This window comes from Pyxicephalus adspersus, chromosome 4 (genome assembly GCF_032062135.1).
Source record: "Pyxicephalus adspersus chromosome 4, UCB_Pads_2.0, whole genome shotgun sequence".
Lineage (NCBI taxonomy): Eukaryota > Metazoa > Chordata > Amphibia > Anura > Pyxicephalidae > Pyxicephalus > Pyxicephalus adspersus.
This window is the reverse complement of record NC_092861.1, coordinates 145,301,943-145,320,924: the sequence shown is the minus strand read 5'-3', so window position 1 is coordinate 145,320,924 and position 18,982 is coordinate 145,301,943. Positions and strand designations below refer to the sequence as shown.

The 18,982-nt window shown below is 38.7% G+C and overlaps 1 protein-coding gene across 1 annotated transcript in view; it reads left to right on the top strand.

The window, feature by feature from the left end:
• The window catches only part of EPRS1 (glutamyl-prolyl-tRNA synthetase 1), a 50,599-nt gene extending 34,254 nt beyond the window's left edge, over nucleotides 1-16,345 (top strand). The window contains exons 21-33 of the mRNA XM_072410294.1: nucleotides 1,649-1,920; nucleotides 2,058-2,109; nucleotides 2,819-3,028; nucleotides 3,318-3,390; nucleotides 4,308-4,387; nucleotides 4,484-4,585; nucleotides 6,671-6,826; nucleotides 8,879-9,076; nucleotides 10,794-10,967; nucleotides 11,286-11,338; nucleotides 12,218-12,296; nucleotides 14,076-14,140; nucleotides 16,035-16,345. Of these exons, the coding sequence (XP_072266395.1) occupies nucleotides 1,649-1,920; nucleotides 2,058-2,109; nucleotides 2,819-3,028; nucleotides 3,318-3,390; nucleotides 4,308-4,387; nucleotides 4,484-4,585; nucleotides 6,671-6,826; nucleotides 8,879-9,076; nucleotides 10,794-10,967; nucleotides 11,286-11,338; nucleotides 12,218-12,296; nucleotides 14,076-14,140; nucleotides 16,035-16,185 (1,665 nt within the window). The 3' untranslated portion in view covers nucleotides 16,186-16,345. The remainder of the gene's footprint in view (nucleotides 1-1,648; nucleotides 1,921-2,057; nucleotides 2,110-2,818; nucleotides 3,029-3,317; nucleotides 3,391-4,307; nucleotides 4,388-4,483; nucleotides 4,586-6,670; nucleotides 6,827-8,878; nucleotides 9,077-10,793; nucleotides 10,968-11,285; nucleotides 11,339-12,217; nucleotides 12,297-14,075; nucleotides 14,141-16,034) is intronic.
• Nucleotides 16,346-18,982: the final 2,637 nt, after the last annotated feature.

Below are 18,982 nucleotides of genomic sequence, written 5' to 3'. Positions count from 1 at the left end.
CCCGCTGAACCTGCTTTTGTCTCCTACAGCATCATTCTTTTTAAGAATTCTTGATTTGATCTTCTTGATTAAGGATTTTAGAGTTCTTGATTTGCCTATTAGTCTAATAAAATATATCTACAGTCAGGTATGTTCTACATGTTTTGATGCTGGTTTGATTGTAAAATGATTAGTGTAAACGGATCATTATAGAGGAATTTCCCCTACCGAACTAATTGCAGAACAACTTATTGGTCCCGACATTTGGTTATATGGTTTTTATGCTTTAATCTATTATCTTTGTTTGAACCTGTCAGATACTTTTTATATGCATTTATTTGACGTTCCTGCTGTTCATGTTTGTCCATATCGATGTATGACCTGTTCTTTTATATCCCCCACCCCTTCCCTTTATACCCTCCCTTCTTTTCCTTGTCTTTTTTTGAAAACCCTAATAAATAATGTTTTAAAAAAATATTTTTTTGCTTTAGTAATGTTTGGGGGGCCTCCTTTTAAAAGAGCAGCCGACATCCCTTTGTCATTGAGAAACTGATTTAGCCCCCAGGGTCCGTATTGACCTACAGTTCCATTATTCTGAGTTCAAATACAGTACATAATAAATGCCACACATACCCTTTTAAATTATTTTTGATTCCCTGTGCTGCCTCAGCAATGTACTAGTACAGGTTGTAAAAAAACACAGCAAGCAATGCTTTGAGCTGGCCAGGTCATGTAAGCTCCTTTAGATGTGTGAAAAGTTTACAATACAACAACATGAATGGTAATGAAAAGATATACCTAAGTAAAAGTCCATTGATTCTATGTCCTTCTATGCTTATAGTCATTAGTGTCCCTTGTATGTACAGTATAATAGCCCAGAGAATCATAGTAAGTGGTGACTACAGGTAAAAAAAAAGTCCACTACAGCTCTTCTTTCTTGGCTATCCTCAAGCTAGCAGTCTGCTGATTAGATTTAAATCCCCCTAGCGCTAATCCTGAGTGTGACTTGGGGTGGATTTTACCTGCAAAAAGTGTTAATCCCGAGTCACACTCGGTCGCTTAAAACTTAAAAAAAAAAAAAAAAAAAAAACACTTACCTTGCTCCGTTGTCGTCCTGCTGGTCCCCGCAGGTCCTGGGGACACGTCTTCCGATCTCCAGCCGTGAACTGCAGAGACGATCTCCGGGGTTTCCTGGTGATGTTGGTGCAGGCAGAAGGATCGGCAGGAAATTCAAATAGTTTTATATTGGATTTAATACAAAATAGCTGTATTGAGTCCAATACAAGAAATCTTCATTATATATATATATATATATATATATATATATATATTATACATGCTTCTGTACAGTTATATGTTTCACTTTATTTTTATTTATTTTTTTAAACAGATTTTTGTGTTTTTTTTATTTAAAGTTTATTATTAAATTTATTAAATATTGGACAAATTTCGGGAGTTATGCCTAAGAGTTATAGCCTAAAATGTAAAAATAAATTTCGATGCAAAAAAAAGTACCGCTTTTTGCATGGAAATACGGACAGAATTAGAACGCTGGGGGGGGGGTTAATATAGAGACGCACATGGCTGGCGCCCTGAACTCCCCTGCAATATAGTTCTGAGGTATCAAACTCTTTAATTGATGTTAGTGTTGTACTGTTTCATCATGCAGGAATCCGTGGATGCCGCAGTTAAGCAGCTTCTGGAGTTGAAGTCTCAGTACAAGGCTCTCACAGGAACAGAATACAAGCCTCAGACCACCACAGGCTCAGGAGACAAGAAACCCAAAGAAGACAAAAAGCAGAAGGAGAAAGAAAACAAATCTGAGAAACAGAACAAGCAAGCAAAACAGGGTGAAGGCCAGAAGAAGGAGCCAGCTAAAGATTCTAACAATGGTTCTTCTGGAGGAGCTGGAGATGGACAGGGCCCTAAGAAACAGACCAGGTAGGAATAAAATACAAGGACCACAACATCTCGGTCATCATACAGACTTCTCAAGGCTGCCCTATCTTGAATAGGCTTTTGGCTGTCAAAACGGTTTCACTTATTTATTCATTCATCCATTTTTTTTCATTGTTTAGACTGGGACTGGAGGCCAAGAAAGAGGAAAACCTGGCAGACTGGTATTCTCAGGTAAGGGTTGTGTAGGAAGACCTTCTGTTCTTCCACTGGCCTCCGAGCCACGGTCTTTAGACTGAAACAACATGTGTTTTAATATGAAACTTTACTGTTCAATTCATATAGTCGTCCTGTTTAGTGTGTCTCCCTGCCCAGCTCTTGCTGAAAGCCTCACCACCACTCCCTTATGTTTCTGCACTCGCATGCTACAGCCACATCTGTTCTTTTTGTAGAGCCATTTTCTACTGTACCCAAGGAGGCTGCATTAAGTATGCTTTTACCATGGAAATAAGTGAGGTTATTGTGCACATGTACTAGAATAAATGGACACCGTTCTGACAGAGAGTTGCTTTAATTGTACCTATCACAATTACATCAAACTTAAACTTCGCCAATCATAAGGAGCAGTGAAAACTTTGGCTTTACTACTTTTTCAAATCCCCTTTAAAGGGCAGTAGTCACCTGCTCAGGTCATTGGATCCTGCACTTGGGACAGTTTAACCTCCAATTTCTGGTTGTTAGTGGGATAAGGCAGAATTCCAGCTTTATAAAGTCCCACCCACTTTCTATGTTTAAAAAAAAGAAAAAAGAAATTCCATGTTCTTGTTACTCTTTCTGGGGATCTGGGCACCAGGGTAATCCTGGAGTTCTGCTTCAGACAAAGAAACGATATATGGCAAAAATTGCTGCTGGTTGTGCATCTAAAGGTTCTCTGTACCCACAGGTGATCACAAAATCAGAAATGATCGAATATTATGATGTCAGTGGCTGCTACGTATTGCGTCCTTGGTCTTTCGCCATCTGGGACTCCATTAAAAATTTCTTTGATGCTGAGATCAAGAAACTGGGAGTTGAGAACTGCTACTTCCCCATGTTTGTGTCACAGGCTGCCCTGGAGAAAGAGAAAACCCACATTGCTGACTTTGCCCCAGAGGTAGGTAACGGTTGGCCTGTGTTCATTGAAGAATGGGTTTCTATTCTGTGGATATTACTTGGCAATGGAGCCATCTATAAGTAAACTCTGATGCAGCTGCAAAATATGTATTTTCTCTTATTAAAGGCTGCAATGTGTGACCTATTTCTGAAAGTGATAGCTATCAGACTGGTAAACCAATGGTTTGAGTACTTTGAATTGTTGACCCAATCAAGTCAAGAGTTCTGACTTCAGTGACTGCATACTTTGTTCCGAGTCTGACAACTAAAATGGCTTTATTTTTCTGCAGGTGGCATGGGTTACCAGGTCAGGGAAGACTGAACTGGCTGAGCCAATTGCCGTTAGACCCACAAGTGAAACTGGTGAGTGAATATACATGGCTGGCCAAATGTCTAGAGTCAGGAAGCAAATGTCCTTTACACAATGAGCTGTGTAAACTAGCTATAAATATGCTTAATAATTAAATGGATTCTGCTGTATCTGCTTGTACAGGGTGACTTGTCTTGTATAACCCTTTTGTAGTTTACTAGCAGGCTTCAGTGGGTAGACCTTCTGTCTCCCTCTTACAGCTTTGCTCTCTGCACAGGCCATGTACAGCACAGTGAAGATTTCTCTACCCGACGCGTTTCACCTCTAGGCTTCATCAGGGGATGTGTGGGGAACCTCAGAGCAACGTTATCTGTTGTGTTGCTAGAGCTGCATGTTGTATCACATCCTCACACTGATCAGTGTAAGGATGGATGTGATACAACATGCAGCTCTTCCAACACAACAGATAACGTTGCTCTGAGGTTCTCCACACATCCTCTGATGAAGCCTGTAGGCGAAACGCGTCTCATAGAGACCGCTAACAACCATTTTACGTCAAAAACAGGCACATCCCTGGGCCCCGGCCTGCTCAGGGCGGCCTGATCATCACGTGTTGTATTTTTGTTTACCACTTATTGCACATTGTATTTGATTGTTGTTTTTATATTTCGCATACTCTTGTGTATTTTCAATATAGCTCATTGATTTTTGCCAAAAATTACCCTGTATTTCTCTTTAATATTAATTTTATTCACAATTTTCTTGTGCTCCAACCGGAAACTAGATCATGCCCCATTACTGCAAAGGGACAAGGTGTGGGCCACTGTGAAGAAAACACACAATATATTTTATCAGTTATTTTTTCATTTTTATTGGCTCACAATATTCAAGCAAACATAGAACAATTAATGTGACTTAGTTCTATGAACTGTTGTGCAAAATGTGCTCATTTTTATATTTTCTTTTGCAGTTATGTATCCTGCCTATGCAAAATGGGTACAGTCCCACAGAGACCTCCCCATTAAACTGAACCAGTGGTGCAATGTTGTGGTAAGTGCAGCTCAATGCATTTTTGCTTTATATGTATATGTGATCATTTTTATCAGAATATCCAAAATTAGTCTGTGTTTGCATTGTCTTGTACAGAGATGGGAGTTTAAGCACCCCCAGCCATTCCTGCGTACCCGTGAGTTCCTGTGGCAGGAGGGACATACCGCCTTTGCTTCATATAAGGAAGCTGCAGAGGAGGTAGGTGATGAAGTTTGCAGAGTTTTACCCCACAGGGGCCCTAAAATCCATTGAGGGCTCCATATGGAGATTGTAGTTTTTTTTTTTAAACTAACAGAGATAATTGTTTATTTTAGGCCAGGTTAGGGTCACCTTAAATTTGACCTCCAGCTTTACTTTCAGCCTTGCACAGTAGTACATGCTCCTCATTTGCACTGAAACTACTTCCAGTTTAAAGTTGCAAGAAGCAGGATAAAAGTTAGTGCTTTTCCCTAGTCAGCCTGTAGATGGCACCCTCATCACACCGTAGCAGCCCTTACCTGTCCTTAGCCTTATTTCCAGCTGTCTCGTGTCCTCAGTTCACCTCGGTAGAACGTATTCCCATGGGGTCATATAATAGCAGATTTGCCTGAACTCTAGCAGACAAGGACTTTCATTTTTATTCTCTTCCAAACTTTCCTTGTTTTTATTATTTTCTTCTTTCGCATAAGTCTGGAAATAAATATCCCCGGCTCATTTTACCCTGGAAGTTTACAGAAAAGTTTGCTACATGAGTGATTTGGTTTTACTAATAAACAGTAAGATCTTCTATTTCTTTGCTTGTAATAAAAGACTGTAGTGAAACAAGCCAAGCTGACATCCTGTGCAGCTCAGATTTGCTGAAAATTCCATTAATAAATGTACATAGTCATTTATAACTTCTCTGTTTGTTGTGCTGAGGGAGCAAGACGGGCCCCTGGGTCAGGTTTAGGGCCTTTGGCACCTTGTGCAGCTTTAAAAAGCAGTAATAATAATAATAATAAACTAAAGCTTGGAAGCAGGTTATTTCGGTCACTGAACCAGGCTTGTGGGTTTTATTAAAAAAAAAAACTTTTTCATCGTTGTCTTCCACTCAGCACCCACATCCCAGCAGTCGGGAGTCTAAGAGAGATTGCTGCTCAGTACTGGATGATATAAGCCCAGCCTGCTAATATTGTGTCCTTTTGGCTGGGCTTGCTGGAATAAGCAGAATAATGGTGGTTTTCCCAAAGAGGAAAGAGCCTATGCTGCACCTAGGAGGGTAGGGACTGCATTGGAGTGGTGAAGAGTACGAGTTTGGCATTTATTTTTTTTTTCCCTTTAAATCAGGAAGGGAGGTAGTAGGGGCACAGGAAGACACGTACCCTAAACTAAAATCAATTTCTAACCCTTCACTCTCCACTTTTCTAAAAATGTGTTCTCGTTCAAGAGATTTCCTATCACTTTCTTTCCTGTTTCCCTTTTTAATTATTATTATCTTGTATTTATATAGTGCCGACACCCAATCCATAGTCATATCTTTATCTAAGGGCAGGAAGACAATTAACCTAACCACATGATTTTGGGATGTGGAAAGAAACCGGACGTAAATCATGCTAACACAAGGAAAGCGTACAAACTCCTTTCAGATATTGTCCTGGACGAGATCCGAACCTGGAACCTAGTGCTGTCATGTTAATAGCAAATTTCCCCCAAAAGTAAAACCAACAGAAGCTAACAGAGGATTTGACTTTGTTGATCTGTCCAAAATACAGAAGGTTGGGGGGGAACCTTTTTCTTGTTCTTCTGCCACTAGGGTTATGGTGAATCCTAATGGGTGCAAACTGTAATTAAAATTCTGAAATTTCCCCAAAAAATAAAACCAACAGAAGCTAACAGAGGATTTGACTTTGTTGATCTGTCCAAAATACAGAGGTTTAGGGGGGAACTTTTTCCTTGTTCTTCTGCCACTAGGGTTAGGGTGAATTTTCTTAACAGGGGTGCAAACTGTAATTAAAATTCTGAAATAGGTTTTACTCCTTTCCACTCTGATTCCAGAACGCACCTCACATATAGGGTTGGATTTTTGAGGCCGGTGTTGCGCAGCATTCTCTTTGCCTCCAGATGCAGCACATCTGAGTGGCTTCCTTTTCCCTGTGCTGCTGTATAGGAGAGATTACAAGATACCAATTTAAAATCGAGTACCCTAAGATAGTTGCATTTAAGGAAATACATTTAATGACTTGGTAATGGATACAAAACTGCAATATTTGTATATTTTATATCTGCCCACAGTTTAGCTTTAACTTGTGTTGATTTCGGTTGCAGGTCTTGCAGATCCTGGATCTCTATGCCCGGGTTTACGAGGACCTCTTGGCTATTCCTGTAGTAAAGGGAAAGAAGACAGAGAAAGAAAAGTTTGCAGGTGGAGACTATACAACCACTGTGGAAGCGTTCATATCAGCCAGTGGCAGGGCCATTCAGGTGAGTACAAATAGGGTGCAATTTTTACAGAGGAGAGGGACAGAGCAATGAAGTTCTATATTTATTGGCCTATGAGAAGCAGAAAGGAAATAAGGAACAAAACAGACCTTGGGTGCTCCAGGATCTAACTCCAAAAGTCAGTGGTCTAGCTGCTATAATGTAGATAGAAATAAGTCCCCTCGTGGACAGGGTTGTATTCTGATCATTCTTTTTGATATCCTGTGCAGGAAATGGCAGTTCAGGGATTGTGACTTAACCATATTACATTAGAGATGCTTACAATAGTCAGCTTTAATCAACATGGTTTTAACTATGTATCTAAAATACAAACTGTTGCTGTTACAATTAAAACAAAACTCAATTTAATTGCAGTGTCTACTTTGCAAATTGTAAAACTACTAACCTTATCAGGGCACCATGAAATGGAGATAAAAAAAGCCAGATATGCCAAAGCTCAGCTTGGGTGCCACAATGTCTTCCTCCATAGGTAACAATTTCACAGTAAAGATTCAATCCCACAGTGACTATTTGAGTTTACCACTGAAGTAGTTGCCGAGCCAGTTAATATTAACAAAGAAAAGGGAGAAAGGGAGCGGCTCTTTATGGCAGGATCACACGTCTAATATACTTTAAAATCCTTTATCCTTTATTAAACAATAAAACACAAATTTATACACAAAGCATGTTTTGACAGTACAAAGATGACATTCTCAAAGAGTTGGTCAAACTTACACTGACAATAATTGTTTAAAATCTCTCACAAGTTTGGAACCCTCATGTGCTCGGTCAGTTTTTGAGGATGTAGCTAGTCTCTCCCAATGCATTTCGCCCTCATGGGCTTTTTCAGGGGATTTTGAGACCTTGGTATATTGACCCTGAGGAAGAAATACAGGGTATATTCTTGATGTGTTCCAAATGGGAGCTAACAAGATAATGACTAGTTTGGAGACTTTGGATGATGTCTATTTTGAAGGTGTGTTACTTTAAACCAATTACTTGGAGATTTGAAAGTTGATTAATGGTATGGCATATTATTTAATACCCAGAATAGTCTAGGACTTGTATTACATGTTGTTCAGTAACAGGAATAATTGTGTGTTTAATGATTAAAGTTTGTAACTTCTCGGATGATGAAAGTATAGGTTCCAAATGAATCTGAGATATTAAAATTTCGAAGGATAGGAAGACTAACAATTGCTCATTCTTGTTTCATATAGTAGAACCTTTAAGGTGTGTAGTAATTTATGATTGGAATAAAGATAATCCCATGTTATAAAGATGCCCAGAATTGTGAATTGGTAAATGGTCTTCAGAAGGTATAATAGTAGGATGAGTTGGCGGTAGCCGTCCAAAACAGCTTATCCTTCTTTCATACCTTCTGAACACCATTTAACAGGTGTGCAAGATTTTAAACAATTACTGTCTGTAACAATTTGGCCAACTCCTTGAAAAATGTAATCTTTGTACTGTAAAAATATATGTATTTTATTGATTAGAATAAAGGATTTTAAGGTATTTTAGACGTGTGATCCAGCCATAAAGAGCCGCTCCCTTTCTCCCTTTTCTTCCTCCATAGGTACAGTGAAAAAGTAAACTTGACCAAGATGTGTATCATAAGAAAAATAGTGAAATCAAATGGGAGAAATGCAATATATTACAATTTTAGGGTTTAGATGCACAATAAAGTGTTAAGCTAGAATTTGGTTTACCTCCACAAGGCATTGTGGCGTTACCCATCAAAGCCTTGCACACACCAGATTTAGAATGCATGTAATGGAAGAAGTACTACTAATACCTATGCCCATTGATTTTTAATACTGGGACATATAACAACCACAGATGAAAAAGGAAAAGGCTGTATGCAGAGGGTGTATCATTTATAAAACATGCTAAGGAACAGTTAACAGGAAACCATTTGTCAGGCTAGGTGCCCTTTAATGGCCACCTAAATTGGCATGTCCATCTTTGACTATACTGTCCTCTATTTGACAACACTGCTGTGCAAGTTTTGTGATATGCTGTAATAATTAACATGGCTCTGACTCATTTCAGGGAGCAACATCTCATCACCTTGGACAGAATTTCTCTAAAATGTTTGAGATTGTTTTCGAAGATCCAAAAACCCCCGGTGAAAAGCAGTATGCCTTCCAGAACTCATGGGGTCTTACCACCCGAACGATAGGAGTCATGACCATGGTACATGGAGACAATATGGGGCTTGTGCTGCCACCAAGAGTGGCTTGTGTGCAGGTAAGTCATTAGAAAGGGCCTGTAATTCTATCACTAGTTCTGGAGTCACCCTGACTATAGAACCATTTTAAGACCTAGTCCCTAATTGTTATTTCTATAGATTCTGTGCTTTTAAAATATATATGGAGATGGGGATCTTTCACAAACATTGGTGTGTTAATGTGTATTTGATCATCATCAGTCCTGTATAGAAGTAATAATAAGATTAGATCTAAATTCCTGGGTAAAGGCAAGTACACCAATGAAGTACAATAGAGCTGTTTTGTCTACAATAGGACTTGTAATACTTTCTATCTAGTCATGGGTCTTGAACAACACTGCACACAGCACGACCTTGTTTTGGCGGGACAGAAGACCTGATGTTTCTCTCCTGTAGTTAAGTAACCTCTGCAGGTCTTGTCCCTTCCCCAGCATGACTGGAAAACAGAAGAGTAAGCACCATGTTGAAAAAAGCTCATCTACATGTAATATAGTGTATGTCAGGTAAAATAAATCCCATGCAGTAAACCTTAGGTAACCCGCACCATGCAGCTCCCGACTAAAAGTATACCTTGTACTAGACTTGCATTCCTGTCTTGGGAAATACCAATACTGGTGGCTGTATAATGGAGTGAAGAATAATTAAATGAGTATCTTATATTCTTTTTAGGGTACAACTTTTGTTCATTATACACACAGCACAAGGGGTGAGAATTAGGGGGCAGGTGTTTAATATCCATACCATATGCAATCTTAGGTTTTTAAAATCTGTATTACACCTTATGTGCTTAAAATATAAAAAAAATAATTACTTGCTCCACATTTCTCAAACTGACCCATGACCTGGTGCCAATTTCCTCAATGAGCCACAGATTGCTTCTTTCTGTATAATCCCAAAACCCAATGCCGATCACTAACACTTGGCGGGCGAACTTCTGACCAATTTCCTGAATAAATCTGCCTGTGAAACACTCATTACCTTCTTCATTTACAGAGATCAGGTAGGGTTTCTGCCAATCTGCTGAACCTCAGATAATACCATATAGGTCATTCCACTTGCGACATTGGTTAACAACAGAATATCCCGGCAATGCTCCTATTTCTAGAAATCTGCAAAGCATTCGACTACCTTACATGGCTATACTTGTTCTTCACCTTACATAATTGGGGCTCTGGCACTCACTTTTTTAATTGGATCTATTCCCTACATGACTCTCCCACAGCATTTGTACGCTATTGTAGATACCATTTCAACCACTTTGCAGCCTGCCGCGGGTATGATTTAGGGTTGCCAACTCTCCAGTCGTCTTTGTAGTTTTGGCCCATCCTTGCCTATGAAATTTTACCTCCATTATACCCCCCTTGCTTTGACTCTCTTTTACCCCTTCTACCTATGTTTTCCAATTCTCCCTCCATACCTCCATTGTCTATTCTATATTACCTTACGTTTGCCTCTGTTTAACAGATTGTCTTGTAAAACCAAAAAAAATATTTTGGAAAAAAAAGTAATCTTGGGTTATTGGTGTGATTATGGATTGAAAAAAAGGAAATTTAAGGTATTGCATGCATGCCTTGGAAACATATTTGAGTTCCATGCTGATGATCTTTTGCTTGCAGCATTGAGAAGCTCAGGAAGGCCAGAGCCACAAAGCCATGTTTTATTGACATTTGTGTTTTTGTTTGAGGATTACATTTTCGGTTAAAAGATTTTGTTTTTTTGTTTTTTTTTTTCTCCCAGATTGTTATAATTCCATGCGGAATCACCAACTCATTATCTGAAACAGACAAAGAAGCCCTTCTGCAGAAATGCAATCAGTATTTAAAACGACTTCTGAACGTGGAGATCAGAGCACGAACAGATTTGCGTGACAACTACTCACCTGGGTGGAAGTTTAACCACTGGGAGCTTAAGGTGAGAAATGGAGAGAGTTTCGTTGTATTCGTGCCATCCATCTATCACCATTGGTGTCTGGGGACAGTCACAGCAAAAAAAAATATTTGTGAAAGTACATGGAGTCATAAAAGAGAACATTTTTTTATTGTCCTTTATGGCTGGCAGAGGAAATGACCATAATATATATATATAATATGTATATTGTAAAACAGAACATAAAGGCAACAACTTCTTGTACTTTATGTGTGACTAATTAATATGCTAAGCTCAGACTGGTTAAATATTGGTGTTCAGAAAGTATCTTTGCTTATGTATTATAAACAACATATATACTAGGGCAAATGTAAGGATCTGAAAGATTTCGAAATGGGCCATGTTTTGATGGCTGGGTTAGTATCTTCTGCAGGTCTTATGGGGTGTTGTTGGTGTACATTGCCTAGAACCTACTAGAAGTAATCCATAAAGCACAACCAGTGACAGGGTTTTGGGCACCCAAGGCTCAGGCGAGGAGGGGTAAGGCTAGTCCATCATTCCATTAGACAGAATAGTTACTGAAGCACCAAATGCTGGAAAATGCTGGCCAGAAGAAAATGTGGTTGCATAGCTGCAGGCTAGTAAGAGTGCCCATGCTAACGTCTGTCTACTGCCAAAAGCGCGTGCTTTCAGCAGAACTATGCCAAAGAGCAAAGAAAAAAAAATTTAGGTATCTATTCCACATGCATTGTTTACCCCATACAAAATGTGCACCAAATGTTTTTAAAAGTAGAAGGTGACCTGCCTGCTTTTCGATGCACCAAGGTTCTATAAAAGTGGAAAGTGAACGGCCCCAATGCATGGCATTTCAACACAAAGTTGTTAATGAACCCAAAATATTTTAGTGAGTTCCTCACAATAGGTCCAAGTAACTTTTTATGGAACACTGACAACTTCAGTTGTGCAAAAACAGTTAAGATTTGTGGTAGGGGGAGCTTTTGTTTTTGGGGGATCTAGCACCTATTGACATCTCCCAGGGTCACCTCCACAAAGTAGAAGATCTGTTGTTTATTTTGCTGTTTTTTTATTTTTTTTACACCTTACATGTGTTTTTATTATTATATTTTAAGCCATTTTATTTTACTTTAAGCCATTCACCAAAGAGGTAACAGAAAAGGAGAAAATCTTTCTGGTGTGTAGCTCATGTGGAGGGCTTTTTTTTCCCCTTTTGAAAAAAGTTCTATCTTAACATGATAGTCTTGAATTCAATTGCATATTTTTTGTCTTTGATTTAGGGCACTCAGTGATCTGACAAATCACATGGTGGTAACAGATTCTATGGAAGAATTCCAGAAGCTGCTTGATACAGGAAAAGTAAGTTGTTTTTTGGGTGGTGGGGGGGATTTGAGCAGATATAAGGCTATGTTTACAAACCTAACCCATCTGGACAAGGATCCTTATTTCCAATAAATGTCAAAATTCCAGTCACATTGCCAAAATGATTGATCCTTGTACAGGCATTAAATCTTAGTGAATTGAGCCTTTAGAATCCTACTATTCAAGGCAGATTTCCAGGTTTTCTCAGACCACCCGGTGATGTTTGCCTGCCAGTGGGATGTTCCTGGAACTGCTTGCATGGCCGCCTCACAATTATAGATGCTCAAACCATATCAATATGCTTTTAAATTATATGTAAGCCCAATCACTAAAATCACAGCTAGGATAAAGGATGTGTTAACATTTCAAACAGTCATTTTGGCTCATTTTATATTTGCAGCTTATATTTGCCCACCTATTTACAATCAGTCCCCTACTGAATGGGCAGTGTATGTTACATTAAAGGAATGTCTAGTGACAGCTTTGCCACCCCTTGACCCCAGTGATAGGGGGCAGGAGTTCTATGCCACCCCTTGACCCCAGCGATTGGATGGGTGAGTGCTGTGCCACCCCTTGACCCTAGCAATAGGGGCGGAATGCTTTGCCACCCCTTGAACCCAAGGATTTGGGTGGGAGTCTCCCCTTGACCCCAGGGATGGGGGGGGGGGGATGCTATGCCACCCCATCACTCAGCGATGGGGGGAGGAGTGCTATGCCACCCCTCGACCCCAGCAATGAGGGGGTGGGTGCTATGTCACCCGTTGACCCCAGTGATGGGCCCCCATACCCTCAGGGACACCTAGGCAACTTGCATATAGCATTACATTTGTTTGTTTTAAATGCAGTTATTCTCTTTTATAGAGGAAGCAAGCAAAACCGCTTACATATGAAGTATCTTGGATCTTTTTCCTACTGCACGCTAACTACCTTTAAAGCCATATATGCAAAATGAACTTTTCTAAAAGTGGCTTAAAATTCCAGAGTTTCACCAAGATAAGGTGCAATAAAACCACTTCTTTCAGATCTGTCACTGATAATATAAAAAAGAGTGTACAGTTTCAAGGTTGATCAGGCCAATGATAAACATTCCTATAAACATCAACAGGAAACCATAGTTTTGATTGCAAAATAGCATAATTGAACCTTTATGGTAGATAATTGCACAGCTATAAGCTTCTGCTGTATCTGATATCTGAACTGTGTTCAGGCGACTGTCTGGTATATTGGAAATTTCCATATTTTTCTCTTTGCTTAAAGAGCCACTGTCTAAGGTAGGTATTTAAAAATGCAGGAACAAAGAAAAAAACATAATCCTTTCCCCTATCAATGCACACTACAAGAATTCAGAAGATTCCTATTTTTCTCTATTCTGAAGAATAATTGTATTGTCTGATTGATCTATTATATTCTGCTGGTTTTCTTCCCCTGCAGATCCGGAGAGTTCAGTAATGGCATCATCCATTGGGTTCACATATCAAGTCGCTTTATTGTAACATACTCATTTAAACATTTTAAAGTTCATTGTTGATTTTTGGAAAATGCAAAAAATAAACGGGTTAGAAATGAGGGGAGGGTAGGTTGGATTGTTAATTTTTTAAATGGCAATATATCCAATGTGACTCCTAATGATTTTTGAAAGGTCAGATTTGGATGTAACTTGCTTCTATCTTCACACATAGGGACCAGTGGCCAGTAGGTATTGAGCACCTCACGTTTTTACACATCCCTTTGGATTGTGAAAAGAGAGAGTAATGATGTGTTTTCCTTCCCTTTCAGATTGTTCAGATTCCATTCTGTGGGGAGATTGACTGCGAGGACTGGATAAAGAAGACCACAGCCAGGTAATCGGATCTAACAATGCTCATACGTTACCATTGCAAAAGTTATCCTGGTTTTATTTTAGTATACTATATATATGATGGAGTTTCAAATAGGAGTACAAGTAATTTTTCTTTAGATAGAAACTGTGTGGTGTACCATGCAGTTTTATCAGAGCTTGCTTAAATGCTTAATTTATTCTACTTCTACTAGTATTCTCCTTAAAATTAATGTTCAGCAAGTCCTTACTGGAACTGGGGGTGCTTTTCTCCTACTGCCTGCTAAAGCTGACCTTTACAAGCCAAGGTTGCCCAATGCAAATGACTTCTAAAGGTTAGGTTTTAGTAGCCTGCTGGTCCAAAACTAAATGCTGAGGATCTCTACAGTCTTTAACTGTAAAGAGAAGATATCGAGATCTTGTTTAATTTCCATACAACCAGTGAAAGCATCTCCTGTCTCTTCCATACAATTAGCTTGCCATCCTGAATATATTATGGTTTGATCCAGGGCTCCCAACAAGAGTTGGGATACCTAGAAACCAAATTAAACCCCCTGGCGGTCCAAATATGTCCATATTTTTATGTCAAAACCGGTACATTGTTTTGCGTGGAAAAATTTTGTTTATTAATTTAGGCCTGTAATTCTTAGGAAAAGCTCTCGTGTATGATAAAGTTTGAAACACAAATCATAAATTATAATATAATAAATAATTATAAATACGTTTAGAATTAAAATTATAAATAAAGACATTTTTAAAAAAATTTAACTTTTTTTTAATTTTTCCAAACACGGGTACAAGGGTACAATAATAGAATAAACTTTTGATAACTAACGTTATCACTGTGGTCAACGTTTAAACCAGATTACAATGTAATCTGCTTTTAAATTTCCCGCAAGCTACGCCTCCCCGGCGTATGGACGCTTCACCCATCACATCGATCACAGCGAGGATGTGATGCAAAAGCCAGCCGGGGATCGATGAGGACGCCGCTGGGGAGCAGGATTTTTTTTTCCTACCCCGAGCGTGGCTCAGGGTTACCGCTTTTGGCATGGAAAATTCACCCGAGCCACACTTGGGAATACCGCCAAGGCGTTTAAGGGGCAGAAGGGGAAGCCTAAACTTCCATACCATGTGGAAGATATTGGGTATAAAACCAGTTTAAGCATCTCTTCTCTTTTTTTTATACAAATAGGTTGCCATCTTGAAGTAATGGTTTGGTTCATGAGGGGCGAGGATGCCCAGAAGCCAAGTTAAGGGAAATTAGTTTCTCAGATTGGTTGTATGCCCAATATCTGGAAGTTTAGGTTTCCCCTCTGCCCATTAACTTGATTCTTTGCATCCCTGCTCCTCCTAGGAGCCCTGGACTTCACCATTACTTCAAGAGGGGGAGCCTAAACTTCCACCTTCTAGAGAAGAGATCAGGCAGCTTTGTTGTCCAAATCCTTTCTACATGCTTGTTATAACGCCGACTATTGGTACACTTCAGTGATTGGATAACATTTGACCTTTGGTGACATACAGGGAGCACACTTACCTGCTGCCTCTAGTTTTTCTACTCAGCAAATGTTATTCTTTATCAGTCCACCTCAGTCTATTCTGGGGTGGACTGATTCTAACTTTCCATGGAAATGGTAATATGATTGGTGATAAGGGAAGTAGACAGGGTAATTACTTTCCTACGGACCCTGTATGGAGCTTTGCAGGGTTATTCTGCAGGAAATACCGATGAGTTTAAATTAAGGATGACTCTGTATATACTTTGGCTTTACCATAGCTGTTGTGTTTAGCTTGATCAGGTTCCTCAATGCCTCATCTACACACAAGTTGCATTTGGTGTACAATTGTTTTAATGGAATGTGATTTCTTGAATGACATGTACTGTAATAGACTAAAACTCCTTTTCTTTTATGACACAGGGATCAGGATCTGGAACCTGGAGCTCCTTCTATGGGTGCCAAAAGTCTGTGTATCCCCTTTAAGCCACTGAGAGAGCTTCAACCTGGAACCAAGTGCGTGTGTGGCAAGAACCCCGCCAAGTACTACACGCTATTTGGACGCAGTTATTAGTAGAGAGTCGCCTGGACCCCCGTCGTACTGAGCTGTTTATTTTTATTACCTAACCTCAAAACCAGATTTTAGGACCCATGGCGTGTGCTGAAATGCTTTGCATCTCTGCACATGCTTTTTTTCTGAGTACATCCCAGATAATAAAAGCTATACAGAAAAATGTATCTGTCATTACTGATTACTGTTTTTTGTACTGAACAAGCTGGCTGATTAGATCTATAAATACTTTTTTTTTCTTCTTCACTGCAGCAACAAACAGGATTTAGTTTATCCAAACATTCAGAACTTTTCGGCAATCATATTCTCCCTTTAAATTTTCCATACTTCTCTTTTGCTGGCATGAAAGGTAAAGTAATGCGTCTGTTGGACTAAATCAAAGTTATTTTAATCAAAGTTTTGTCCAAAGGATGGTTTCTGCCTCCAAAATTCTCGTCAACATTTAGGAAAAAGAGGTTATCAGGAGAAACAATTGCAATGAGGAAAGGGAAGAATTGTTTTTTTTTAAATTATTTTAATAGCCATATTATTTTAATTTAATAGTATTTTAATTTATATTATACATTTGTGATACAGACACTAGGCCAAGTTCACCTGCCACATTTAAAGGTAAATGCAAAGACCCACTTTATGGTAAGAAAGATAGCATAAAAGTTCAAAGGAATATAATGAGAGAAATAGTAGTCTCAAACACGACACATTTCGCCAAGTAAGCTTCCTCAGGGGAGATGGAAACCAGCAAGAGTCATATTCCTGGGTTAATGGAGGTCATACATTATTAGGGGTACAAGAGATTCTGACAGTGTTTGGTTCTGTTGCCAGATAATCCTGGAGCAGATAGGGGTTATCCAGTCCAATCCTGGGCTGCTTGTGTAAAAAAGGGCCAAGAAACCCTACTTTTTCCTCCATGGAATTTTTCTCCTAATTCAAGCATATGTTACATTTTGCCTGGTGTATAAATTGGTAGCATAACATTCAGGAGTGGCACAGCTTTAAAGGTAACTAATATGCCTTATATATAGCAATCCCTCCTTCAGCCAGACGCTATGAAAAGTCATTGGATTTTTTTAGTAAAAAGGTTTGAAGGTAAAAGCTGGGAAAAACATCTTGCTCTTTTTGTGTTATGTCTTTGGTCTAACAGATTTAGTTGTGCTTCATGTCAAGGGGGCTAGAAAGTTTTGATGACCAATCTTGTTTTTAGGACCCTTTTGGAAGTGCAGTTGGAATCTCTCCTCAAATTTTTCCACTGAATTGCTAAATTCTTTTTGTAAAAGACACAATTGATATATTGTACACAAATGCAAGAAACACTCTAGATACAATGTTAGATGTACATCAATCTATACAGAGCAAAAACATTCTTTCTTTTTATCATGAAGTGAGTTATTCTTAACAAGCTTTATAGCAGGACAGTTATTTTATAAACTACAGAAAACGATAATTTGTCAAAAAATTCTGGAATACAGGCTACTTTTTAATTAAAAGACAACACGCACAATAGTATTGTAGGTCCCATGTATACATTGTGGCACCCCAGCTGTACAAATCTGGAATTGACAGATGACTTTTAATTGCAAGATAGTGCAGATGGGGACACCAAAGGAAAAGCATGGACAAAACTACAAAGAAGACTGCTGGACTCCATGGACTGGCTTTTTTTAATTAACCTACTCCGAAAAAGAATTTGGTGTGGCTGCCTTTTTTGTAGGGGCAGATTGAAGTTTATTAGCTCCTTTTATTTAAAAATAAAATCTACCACAGAAATATGTAACTCGAAAACAAATTATTAATAGAAGAAAAATCACAAATGACAGAAAAGTAAGTTAGTATACCAGACTCTCATGTTTTATTGTGTTTTTTTTTTTTTTGTTTCAATTGATTACCATACAGCAGCAGCTTTTTTTTTTTTCATCAAGCAGTAATTTTCCTGCTTTGACCAGTGGAATAAAATTAACCAAGGTTTCCGGAGGCTGTACCGGTTCTTGCATATACATAACTTTTTTTTTTTAATCAAAATCATATTAACAATTACCAGGCCATAGATGATGAGTGAGTGAGAGACAGTGAGAAATTGACATGTGCCAGGATTTTATTTATAAGGGAGATTTGTACTAGATACATGAGGCAGAGGCATTTGTTCAAACATTAAAAGCATCAGACCAAAGATGAGATGGCTTTTTTTTTTGTAAGTTTAATGAGCAAAACTATGCAAGGTCATAGGGCACAGGCTGATAATGATAAAGCAGTGTAAAACTGACCAGTGGCAGAACATTAGGTTGGAGAATTGTATTAGGTACACAATGCAGAGGCAAGCATTTTTTTTTAAGATCAAAGGCGTCAGACCAAAGAGCAGATAGCTTTTTATGTAATAAAATTAAAAAGCTTATGAGCAAAACTTTGCAAAACTGTACTGGAGCCACACAGCATATGTTGATAATGATGGAGCAGTGTAAAACTGGCAAGTGGCAGGACTTTATGGGAGACATTTATTCAAACATTAAAAGGATCAGACCAAGTGTGTTTTATAAGTTTAATAAGCAAAACTTTGCTGAAATGTACTAGAGTCACATGGCACGTGTTGATAATGATAAAGCAGTGTAAAATTGGCCAGTGGCAGGACTTTATGATGGGGAATTGTATTAGATACACAATTCAGAGACAAGCATTTTTATTCAAGGAATAAAAGCATCAGACCAAGGAGATAACTTTTTTAGGTTTAATGAGCAAATCTATGCTAAAATATACTAGAGCCACAAGGCAAAAGTTTAATAATGATTAAGGCAGTGTAAAATTGTTCAGT